Source organism: Mastomys coucha, unplaced genomic scaffold, assembly GCF_008632895.1.
Source record: "Mastomys coucha isolate ucsf_1 unplaced genomic scaffold, UCSF_Mcou_1 pScaffold20, whole genome shotgun sequence".
In the NCBI taxonomy this organism is placed as follows: Eukaryota; Metazoa; Chordata; class Mammalia; order Rodentia; family Muridae; genus Mastomys; species Mastomys coucha.
The window spans coordinates 31,995,828-32,007,891 of record NW_022196903.1 but is presented as its reverse complement, the minus strand read 5'-3'; the positions used below and the strand labels follow the sequence as shown (position 1 = coordinate 32,007,891).

The following is a 12,064-nucleotide window of genomic DNA, read 5'->3' as shown; positions in this document are numbered from 1 at the left end:
TATTATATTCTTAGGCTGGTGAGCGGGTTAGAGCATGCTAGGTCTCTGCTGAATGAAGCATGTCAGAGTAAACACCTAAGATAACAGAAGGCCACTCTATCAAGGGCATATATATATGACTGCATTTCTAGTCCAGAGTCCACAACAATGTTTTAGATAATGTTGGCATTTCCCTAAGGTGTATAATCATTGTGGACCTAGATCTCATCATAGTCGTCCTTATGCTCAATAGAATGATGCCCTGGATCATGGCTAACTAAATGTTTACTTAATTAAGGATATCTTCTTGACCTCATATTTTGAAGCAATGTTATAGAAGAACATTGGAGTATGAAATAAATATGTAGATATAATTATATAAGTATGCACACATATGTGTAGAGAGAGATGAGGTGGATAGACAGACAGATGACAGACAGACAGTAGGATTCCCATTTGGATAGCCATTCTGCTCTGTCATACCCCACCTTTCTTCTTTAAGTTTCTTCTTGATGTCCCTATAGGATTTTCTGACATTTTTCTGACTCCGTGTTGTCAATGTGCTCCTACATTTTATAGTTCTGCATCCTACAATTTATAGTTCTCTCAGTCATGGTCTGATCACAAACTCAAGTGCTGTGAGCAGTCCCTGAATTTACGGTTATGGAATTCAGCAGCAGTGGCCACACAATTGTTCTTTCCATCTTTAGTAATGGAACTGTGCTAACAGCACTCTCCCTCCTTGGCAGGGCTATCTTCTTGGATTGTTATCCTACACACTTTGGCTGGGCTTTCCTTCTAAAACACTTGTTTTACTCTTATTACTTCTTTCCTGTGAAGAAGCCCATTGCTTCAGAATAAAGTCTGCATGTATCAAAAATCTGTCTATCATCAAGCCCAAGCAGTGACTAGCCCCTCATGCAAGTCTGCCTTCCTCTCCCAGAACCTACAGATAATGTTTTAGATACATTTATGTCTCCTCTAGGGAACATATACTCAAAGGACTGAGTTGGGACATTGTAGTCTCTTCAAAGGTAGGATTGTATTTAGTCTTTTAGTTTAAAGTTTAGTGTATAATGAATATACTTGTAGAAAGGGAACTTCAAATAAAAGTGTCTCTTTTCACTAACTTAATTTTAGACACCTTTCCTGGCTTTTCCATTATATATCCATATTTTTACTACTGGTTTATATGCATAGAGATGCACCATTCGGACAAATACAGAACTGCAGTGTGTACAGGGTTCAGGGTTATTAATGAGTAATGAGTGATGCTGTGCTGCAGATAATTCTTCAGAACTTGCTTAGTTTGTTTAAAATAAGAATCTTGGGTAGATGTCTCCAGCACTACATGTAATTCTAAAGTAGGTCACTTTACGCTATTTCCACTCAGTTGACGTTTCACAGTTGGTCCATACCCTACTGATAGATATTTACACAGTGTCTTGTTTACAGACAGTGCACTGTCCACTCTTTCTACTCCCGGATGAGGTTTTCTTTCTTGTCTTGTTTTGACCGGATGATCTTTATTTGCTGGAGACCTGTGAGACAGAATGACAGAGTCTAGTCCCTGACTAACACAATACCACAGAGTTGCTTATACCATTTCTTTGTGAACGTTGAAGATCTATTAGCATGCATGATTTGATGTTACATGGAGTTTTTAAGACTTGCTCTTCAACTTCAGAGACAAGTTTTCTTTGTTCTTTCCTGTTATCAAAACCACATTTATTCCAGTGGGACACCTGGAGCAGGAGGTGAGCATCCCTTAAATGCACAATGCTCCGGCTTCTTCCTTCTGTGATCTGTCAAAATGTTGTTTGGTGTTTATGGGAGAGACTTCCTCAGTTATAATGAAGTAATATATAATTTTTAGGTCTTTTGATATAGCCAGTTATTTATGATCCTATAACCTGGAAAAAAAATCCCTCAAGGGGAATAGCTAAAGTTTCATTTACAGTTAAATGGTTCATCCATAAGGCCTTCCTAACTGTCCAGGAGGGAGTCATAACTCTGATAACAGTCTGGTTGGTAGGATTGGCTCTGACACCTGGTCCAAGAAGACAAAGGGCCTTTATCTCTTCTGATGCCTTTCATAGAATGGCTAGAGGGCAATGCTATTGAAATGGAAGACCACAAAAGCAAGGCTGAGTGGTGTTAATCTTGTAAGAGGGTCTCTTGGGCCACTGAGTTAGCTTCCCTTGTCAGAACAGGCAGTCTTTGTTTTATAATGTCAGAGAAGGGTGAAAAGTTTCTTGACTCTTTCATCACCAGTGCTTCATAATCACATTTTGACTTTGCCTCTGTGTTCTTGCAAAGCCAGCTACTTTTTGTTGAATTCCCCAGTACTATCCCGGGAAGGGCAAGATTTGCTATTATTGAAGGTAGCTTTCTTAACTTGTCTTGGCTATGGTACTTCCCAAATCTGCCTTCCTAACTATCTACACCACACAAGGTGCTGCTGCCTTATAAGTGAGGTGATGTTGGACATTGGTACTCAAACAGAAGGGAGCTGTGGGAATAGTGAGGTTTGCTGGGAAATTCCCTCTACTTGCTATTGCTGTTTGACCATTCTTGAGAATATAAAACATCCATAGATCTCACATAGACATGCCCAGGTATTGTAAGTCAATCACCACACTTGTTTTGTAAAGAATGCTACAGAAGCATTGGTCTTGGTGATGTCCAGGGGGCACTTGCTTCATCTCTGTTGAGAGACCGTTTTATGTACCTGCTTCTCTCTAGAGTTGAGTTTCTTGCCTGCTCTGCTTTCACATTTCCCCCTCATTTCCAATTCTACATTTCCCAAATGTGTTTGAGCATCAAATTACCCAAAATGCTATAAATTTTATGATAAGTTGAAGAAAGCTGTGGAAGATCTTCACCTGGTGCAGTAGAACTCTGTTTTGGAATTTATTTGTTGAGCTCTGTCAAGAACGGAGGCCCCTAGTGTATTCCTGCAAGCACAAGCAACTGGTATTTGCATTTATTTGGTCTAGACAGGAAATGAACTAACACACCATAGCGGTGAGGAGACAAGCCGTCACATTCCCAGCACGGATGTCCAAAGTAGAAGAGGCTTAGTAAATACTGCTAGTTATATAATATTTATTCTTTTTAAAAATAATGATTGTGGTATGGTTGTGTACTTAGGACTTGTTCTAGGCAGTGAGGCTAACAGATGTTAGCAGATGCAGTCCTGGGATGACTGCAAAACTAATTGCTTCACATAACTTTTCTTGTTCAAACTCAAACAACCATCCTGTGAGGGAGGTATTAGCCCTCCATGTGAAAACTAAGCACCTGTTATTTTAGACACTTGCCTGACCTAACAAAGTGCACGCATCTCATCATAGGGAGTTGCTGCTGGATGTGTAGCAAATCCATCAGATTCACAGCACTCCTTGATTCATGGTGCTCTACCTTACCGGGGTCTCTTTAGTGCCACTTTTCAGGCACAAATCCACATTTTCATCCTCAGGTACAGGATGGTATGTATCATGATTGTTTCACTCACAAAGCTTTTCAGGAGAATCTTTGCTTTGGCTTCACTTCAAACTGATTGAGTTTTGTACAGGGTCTAGGTCTGAGGGAGGCTGGGATGTGACGTTGGGTTGAGCTGTTTGGAGGATCATTTGATGGCACCTAATAGAAGCTTCTTTGGCAGCTGCAGCTGCACCAGACTCCACATCATCATCCCTTTTCTATACAAATTTACCAAAAGATGGCATCAACTTTCTTAAGGAAAAAGAGACAAGGACATTATGAAACATCCCCTTAGCCTAGAAATGTCAAAGCCAGGAGATCTGTTTGCAGAAGTGTAGTCCATCAGGAATGTCAAGAAAACTCCAGAGTCAGAAACACCCAGTTTCCCGAATCTCTTTTCTGAAGGGTTTGCAAGGTCCTGAAGACATTTTCCTTTGATGGAAGAAGAAAACCTGGGGATGAATGGTGGTTCCTCAAAAAGTTCCCGCAGTCTCAGTGAACACAGGCTACAAATAAGCTTGCTTTTTTCCTTCTTTTTTCTTTAAGTAAAATAAAAAAAGTTAGCCTGTTTGTATTGTGTTGATTTTGATGCATTAATTTGTGTATTATACAAACCAATGTTTAGTTTTGAATGCTCTAAGGAAAAAATTATGTGCAGATTAGCTATTTTAAATTTCTTCAAGCTAGTTTGAAAACTATTAAGTGATCAAATAATGTGTAAGTGTATATTCTAATGTCTAAGCTAAGAATTCTGCATTTCAGGCTCTGAACACTTGGTCAAACATCTATTATATGGTCAGTACTATCTTACTGTTGTGAAGATGTAGTCTAATGAATTATTAAGTCCACTAGTTAAATCTGATTTATGTTCGGTCTTCAGCCAGTAAGTGTGACTATCCTGTAAGACTTTCTCCTCTGAGTATTTGTAGCAAATGATAAGAGAAGATGGTTAGACAAAGTAATCATGGGTTGTGGTTCCACAAAAAAAAAAATCTCTAAAGTAAAATTAAGAATCACTGTGTGTCAACAACTTTGAGTTACTTCCATAAGAAAAATTCAAGGCTACTTAGTGGAGAGAAGACATTTAAATTAATGGGTCTCCTGACACAGAGAGAAAAATAATGCTCACCGCTCCACCATTGTAAGTAACCACAATAGGATGTCTTCCCACCATTTAAAATATTATGCTTCAGTGTTGATAAGACTGTTGGGTTGTGAAGTTCTCCTGGGGTTGAGCATTATTTTATAAGTACTATGAAAACAGATCATAAAAAGTAAACAAAGAAAGAAAATGAAGAAAAAAGAGAAAGATTAAAAAAATGGCCTCCTTTTTTACATTTCCACATAGGTGATCTCCATACCAGGAGATGAACTTGAACTTGGTTGGGCGGGAGACGGACCTGGTTGGGCGGGAGACTGGAGCCCCTCAGAGAATTTGGGATTCTTCCATTTTTACTGGGAGGGTTGGCAGGTATACCATGTGTTGTTATGTGAGTCCATAAGAGCCCCCGTGGCTCTCACTCCCTGCCACCTCGTGGCGGGGAGTCAGTTGCTCACTCTGGAGCACTCGACTGGTTTCTGTCTGTGGCTTACCCATGAGCAGTGGCTTGGAAGTGTCAAAGCATGAGAAGCATGCGGTCAACAGCATGCGCTGCTGTCCTCTTCTACATGATTCTGCATGGTGATGCCAGGGCTGCCTGCCTCCGCCTCCGAGTTCAGCTGCTCCCTCCTGTCCCCACAGAACTCCCTGAAGGCCTCCAATCGGAAGAAGAAAAGAACGAGTTTTAAAAGGAAAGCCAGTAAAAGAGGAACTGAGGTAAGTCTTTCAGAGAGATGTGTGAGACATACAGCTTTCTCCGTAGAGGCCCACACTTAAGGTTGGGATGTACCTTCTATAGGCCTTTTTTCCCCCCTTCAGCCATTCTACGCATGTTGGAATCCTTCATGTTCCAGATCCATCAAGCTATCCATCAGTTAGTCAAATCTGACCCGCCATACCAGAGGCAGAGCATCTGCCCTTGCTTGGAATGTCTCTCTCCAAAATGATGCTGATGGTAGAGATGACAATAAGAACTGACACTTGTAGAACTTTTAGAGCGTGCAGAGTGAAGTCCAAAGCATGCATCAGTTTTCTGGAGTAAATGATAGTGGGAGGTGCTTTGTTCCAGGAGATGTGTAACACACTGCTATGAAGATTCAGCCTGATGGAATAAGACTCACCATCTTCGGGGTGCATGGTGTTCTCCCTTCCCATTGCTTTGTCGTTCCGTGAGAGCTATGGGTATTTAGCTAACAGTGCTGCCTGCCTCCTCCAGCAGGAAACCAAAGGCCGTCCTTTTGTCATCAAGCCCATCTCCTCTCCTCTCATGAAGCCTTTGCTTGTCTTTGTGAACCCAAAGAGCGGAGGAAACCAGGTGAGTCGTTTTTCATGTGTTTCACTTTGAATAGTCCGTATGTCAAAGACACAATCCCCAGCACCAAGTAAAATAGCATCCTAGGAGCCCAGGCATCTGAGCTGTGCCAGGACCAGGACCAGACTCAAAGCCTTGAGCCTGCAGTCTGTCACTCTCCTCCCATGCACAGCTAGACGAGAGGTACTCAGAAGACCGCAGGACTAGCATCTTCTTCGCAGATATTCTAGAAGGATCATTTCAGAGTTCCTCTGAGTTGAGAGATTCCACTGTAAAGGAAAGGAGGACTTATTTGTGTTCAATATGGCCACGCTAAGGAAGAGGCGAACAACAGAAAGGCTCGGTGGCCCCAGTGTCCCTCTCCACTCAGTTTTCATAATTAGGAATACCTTTACGACGTGTCTTTATTTCTTCTTGTTATAGTTTAACCTGACTCCTTTGTCCCTGTCCTCAGGGAAAGGTACAACCAGAGCTCATTTGTCACAGCCATTGTAAACAAGTACCTCAAGGCTAGAGAAAATAATCCGTTTGTAAAGACTTCATTATTTCATCCGCTCTCTGCACAGCTCTTTCAGTGTAGCTTAACATTAACCCCAGTTAAGAATACAAATATCTCCTCACAGAAGATAATGGCATTCCCACGGCAGCCTTGCTCTGTAAAGATGCTCTTGGTTTTCTCTGTAATACAGTCCTTTTTCTTTTTATCCGTTTCTCATCCTGCTTCCTGGGGCTTCTTATTAAGGCTCTTCTGTGGGCTTTGATTTTCCATTATTTTCTGGGGAATTTGGATGCAAAAATATCTTTTTCTGACCGATAAGTGTACACTTTACACTTTGAGAAAAGACTCTTTGAAGTTTCACCATCAACAAATAGAGGTCTGAGACTCTCTAACCACCTACATGAGGAAGGATGTCATGTCATAAGGGTTTTGATTGAGTCTTCCAAGTGATGTCATCATTGTTAAAATAAAGGCCATTTCCCAGGATGCACTGGTTACCATGAAACTTGTTTCATGATAGCCTATGATTTAAAAGAAAAAAAAAAAAAACCTCTGGTTTCCTCCTTCTTCAAGATTCCTAATCACTTGAAGTGTTGAAAATCAATCTCGGTACTATGGAGAACAGGGAAAACAGATGTTCTAGCAAAGAAACAATGCATTTTCTGCACCCTGCAGTCTCCTGTCTGAGTGGTGATGTCCTTTCAGGTCTAATGGTGTGGTTCTACTGTAATAGTGGAGAAGGACTTAATGAAGGGTTCTTTAGGGTTGGTGTTCTGTTTACCCCGACACACCCACTCAGGGACTGGCCTTCTTGTAGCCTAAGAAGGGTAATGCAGTTGAGAACCCAGAAACTGAGCAAAGTATATGCAATTAGTTTGATGGTTTTGGTAATCTGAGCCCTACAGGGTAGTTAGCATCTACTGAATTGTATCAGGGCATTCCCTATGGAATGCATATTATTTAGTAGCCCAAGATGGCTTTGAGCTCCTTAGATAGTCAAGAATAACTTGAACATCTGACCCTCTCCCCCTCCCTTCTGAGGATTGTAGTGTGTGCCACCATGCCTAGTTAATGCAGCGCTGGGGGACAGAACCCAAGATTTCATGTGTCCTTGGCAAGCACCCCACCACCTGAGCTACACCCCAGCCCTGAAGTGAGTTGATTAATCACTCTACCCCCTCCCCTGCATATGCTTTTTGGTTGTCCTTGCCTCTGTGAGGCTAGCAAACCAGTTATGACATGGCCCCGTTCCCATTCCAATCTCTGTGAATTAGTAATGATGAAAAGACTTAAGACGTTATCTAATGCTGCCTCCCAGTTCACTAAGTACTAACAGATCAAAGACGCCTGAGTGAATTTGGAGGAAATCTTTTTTGTTAAGGACAGGGAAGGGGCCAATGGGGGGGAGGGAGGAGTAAATCATATGACATTTGTCTTGTGTTCTAAACTGAGCACATCAGACTGTAAGAGCTGTGGAATTCCACAGGGAAACAGTGACAGGAGATTCATCAGAGGGGTCTGTGTAGTTAGTCAGAGAGGGAGTTTGAGAGGAAAGTCCCTTCTCTTCTCTAACAAGGAACTTTCTGGTCACCTTTCTAGGCTCACCGGTGCCTTTCTAAACCACTTTCAAAATCAGTCACCCCCTTACTGTGTTCTAAGGCCCTGGGATGCACGTCACGAATGGTAGAGGTGATATTCTCCTGGTTTGTGTTCTCTCTGGGTGTAGGTGTCAGAGTGCTAGGGGGACTTTTAGGGCATGGAGCAGAGTGAACCAACAATTGTATCATGAGAGATATAAACATCAGAGCAGATGCTGTAGTGCACATTCCGCATTTCAGTGACACTGCTATGAATGGAACATGCAGAAAAAATAAGAAATGTGGTTGGATCAAGGTTTCCAGCCTGTGGAAAATGTCTTAAAACTTGGATTTGTGTCATGGAAACTAGATTTAGAGTACTTTGTTTATTGAAGTCTTTTTGTTTAAGAACAGCAACAGCAAGGTAACATGGCTAAGCTTAGTGTGCAGATAGTCTCCTGGAAGCCTGTTAAGGCAGAGGCGGCATCTCAGTAAGTCATGATGGCCAGGAGTTTCCAGGTAGAACCTCTCAGTCCTCACGTTCCAGATGCTGCTCTTTAGCAGACAAATCTAGCTGCCTGGCCCGGACTTCCAGCTTCGATAAGAAAGGTGGGCATATTCTGATTTTTTTAGTTTAACAATTAATATTTTACTCATTCTACTCATCTGGTTTTATGTAAAAGGTGATTCTGACTCATTTCCTCTCTGAAGAGTAGGCTCCAAAACCACTTTTAAACTTGCATTAGTCTAAACAACTAGATGATATCACCATCTAGTGGCCAGAAAGAGAACTGTATCTTGTTCCCCGACATAAGCTTGAAAAAGAAAAAAAAAAATCAACATTTTGAAGGATCATATTGGACTAAACATACTCCAGGACTGTTTCTGTTAAATAACACTTCCATTTAAACTTCACACTAGCTGTGCCTGTTTACCCAGCACCATCAGTGTACACATGACACTGGTATTCTGTAAAGATTTAGACACTGGTTGTACTGTTGGTCCCAGAAATATTTGAGGAGACAGGTATTGGGTCCAGGCACTAAAACATCAGCTTTGAAGTACTCTCTCTCCCTGTGAGAGGGAGACTGAAGGTAGGATAAAGAGTTTTCTCCAACAAAATCCCCTCCTCTGTGTGGAAGTTGGGAAGGCTGGGCCCATCTCACTCCTATGACACCCCTCCGCTATTTCCTGAGCTCAGAGACTCTTTCTCATGTTACCTCGTATAAGTTCACAGATGCTCAGGTGTTAACCACTAGAATGGGTCTATGTAGTCCTGAGAGTTGAGGGACTCTGCTCACACTGTCCAGTGTGGAGTTCCAAGGCAGATGAGATGTGTGGAGGAAGCTCGATTCTTAGACTGGAGCTCTGCGTACTGACTTGAGGGGATAGCTGCCGGTGGACAGACTTATGCTGGCTGAGTTTATGCCACTCTCTGTGAACCAGTGTTCCCCCAGAAAGCCACCCTCTTAAGTCAGGGCCAAGTATATCAACAGAGGCATAGGGAACAGATGAAAGACGCCGACTTTGAATGAGAAACAAATTCCATAAACTGTCTCTGAAATACTTCAATGTGTAGTCTCAGTGAAGACGTTAGATTTTAAAGTACTGAAAAAAGTTTCAGTCTGGAGCTAAATGCAACTTTATTGTTTTCTACAAATTTAAGCTTCTATGGGTCAGATTGGTTTGGAGAGAGAGAGAGCCCAGGTACAGTAACTGACGAGTGACCTGGCAAGACTCCCAGGGGACCCAATCAGGAGTACCCAATCACATGATAGCAACAGAAGTCAGTGGTCAGTAAATTATTATACCTGGGAATGGAATAGGAATTCACGAGCACTGTCCTACCCTGCCCTCTTCAGGAAAACCAGACTCAGGCATAAAAGTTTCAGGCCTGTTCTTGGCATGCAGCATGTGAGAATTGTCATGTGCTTAGACTTGCTAGCGACAGTTGTGTAAATGAGAGAGTAGTTTTCATCTGAACACAGAAGGAAGCAAATGACCCTTTTCCAGTGTGTCCCCTTTGTGTGACCAGTAGGCTCCATTTACTTCATTGCCTCTGGGAAAGCACTAAAGTAGCTTTTCTCAAGGTTAGAGGTAATTAATTGGTGGATCTCATTTAAATGTGTGAGTGTTTAACTTTGATCAGCATCTAGCTTGTATGCCCCACTCACATGGATTGCTTTAAAGAAATGCTTTTGTTCAAATTCTTTTCATACCATATCATGGAAATAAGGTGTGTGTGTGTGTGTGTGTGTGTGTGTGTGTGTGTGTGAGAGAAAAAGAGAGGGGGATGGAGAGAGAGAGAAAGAGAGAGAGAGAGAAAGAGAGAGAGAGAGAGAGAGAGAGAGAGAGAAGTATTCCTGTTGGCTTCCTCAGTCACTCACTTTCTTTGGTCTTTCTTTGACAGCAGAGTCTCTGACAGAACTTGGAGCTCACTAATTTGTCTGGATTGGTTGACTAGCAAGCTCCAGGAATATGGCTGTCTCTATTTCCCTGGTGTTGGGGGTTCTAAGTGTGTGCTGGGGATCAAAACTCAGCATCTACATCCTTTCATAGCAAGTTCTTTATTTACTTTCCAGCCCAACATCTCCTTTTTAAAGATTTATTTATTTATTTTATGTATGTGAATACACTGTAGCTGTACAGATGGTTGTGAGCCTTCTTGTGATTGTTGGGAATTGAATTTAGGACATCTGCTTGCTCAGGTCAGCCCTGTTTTCTCAGTCCCTGCATGCTCTGGCCCAAAGATTTATTTATTATTATACATAAGTACACTGTAGCTGTCTTCAGACACACCAGAAGAGGGCGTCAGATCTCATTACAGGTGGTTGTGAGCCACCATGTGGATGCTGGGATTTGAACTCAGGACCTTCAGAAGAGCAGTCAGTGCTCTTACTCGCTGAGCCATCTCACCAGCCAGTATCACTTTTTAACCGACATTAAGCCTTTTCATGCTTAGAAGTAGCCGAGCACTGTTGCCTAGATTATTTCTGCTCAAGTTCAGGGCTGCTGACCCAATAGACTGAGCCAAGAACTCAGTTGGGCCATAGAAGGAACAACTTGCCAGGCTTTGTAGACATTCCTCTCTTGGAAGGATACATTAAGGTGCTAGGAGTTCTAGTGAACAGATTTGAAATGAGCAAAACTGAAACCTTGCAGCTCATCAAACCTTTTACAGAAACTTTAGGTTGAGCAAAATAACCTTTTTGCACTTTATATTTTCCTTTCTTGAAAGCTGTTAATTATCTCACATTGTCTGCATAAGAGGGGAAGCTGAAATCGTGATGTGTGTTCTTCCATAGCAGAGGTGGGAAGGCATGATTTACATCGGCCATTCACGCTGCTTTAGGAATGAATCTAAGAGAGAAAAAAATGACTCTGTCCAGCCAGTGGGATATGTTGTATAAAGTAGTTGGTCATTAAAGTGATGCTTATGTTATCCAGTTAATGCACAATATGATCAAAATAATCCTGAATGCATTTGGTAGCAAGGCTCAGGATGGAAAGAAAGAAAATGCCATTCGTGTTGCTGGAATGATGTCCCTAAATCCATGTTTGTGTTTGACCAGGAGCAAAATATTTCATTTGGATAAGGCCAAAGGAGATGTTCTGATAATTAAGAATGAAATGTTATTCCCAAAATTACAGCAGGCCTGTGATGAGGCAGAACTTTTAGATTACAGCTTTGCGGTGATCTGAAGAACAAAAGACCTGCATTGGCTCCTGTATCACCCATCGCTGTGGTGAGATAATTACCAAGCACATCTGACCCCAGGCAGCAAGTGTAATTGAGTGAATGGACATACAAAGAGCCGAGAAGAAAAGGAGCAGCGCCTTGGAAGGTCTCTTTTGGGCTCCATGCTGTGCGAGGTGCTTAACCATGAGGAGTCAGTTGATTCCCATAATCCCCCTGGGCAGTCCCTTATCACTTCCATGCAGCACCTGTGCCAGAAGCTAAACATTCTCCACCACACAGGACAAGCCCCTAAGTCCTCACCCCAGGGTTCAAGCTCTTTCTACCCTGCTGGGGCAGCCCTTCCACATGCAGACCACATAGGCAAACAGGAATAGTTTTGTTTTTTTTTTTTTTAATTAGATATTGTCTTTAT

The 12,064-nt window shown here is 42.1% G+C and overlaps 1 protein-coding gene across 6 annotated transcripts in view; it reads left to right on the top strand.

Moving 5' to 3' along the window:
• Positions 1 to 12,064, top strand: part of Dgki (diacylglycerol kinase iota) — a 456,269-nt gene that overhangs the window by 237,744 nt on the left and 206,461 nt on the right. For 4 of the 6 annotated variants that reach the window (XM_031381541.1, XM_031381543.1, XM_031381544.1 and 1 more), the window contains exons 9-10: positions 5,207 to 5,281; positions 5,781 to 5,879. In XM_031381541.1, coding sequence (XP_031237401.1) covers positions 5,207 to 5,281; positions 5,781 to 5,879 — 174 coding nt within the window. The remainder of the gene's footprint in view (positions 1 to 5,206; positions 5,282 to 5,780; positions 5,880 to 12,064) is intronic. The other 2 variants (XM_031381545.1, XM_031381542.1) reach the window with 1 other exon arrangement.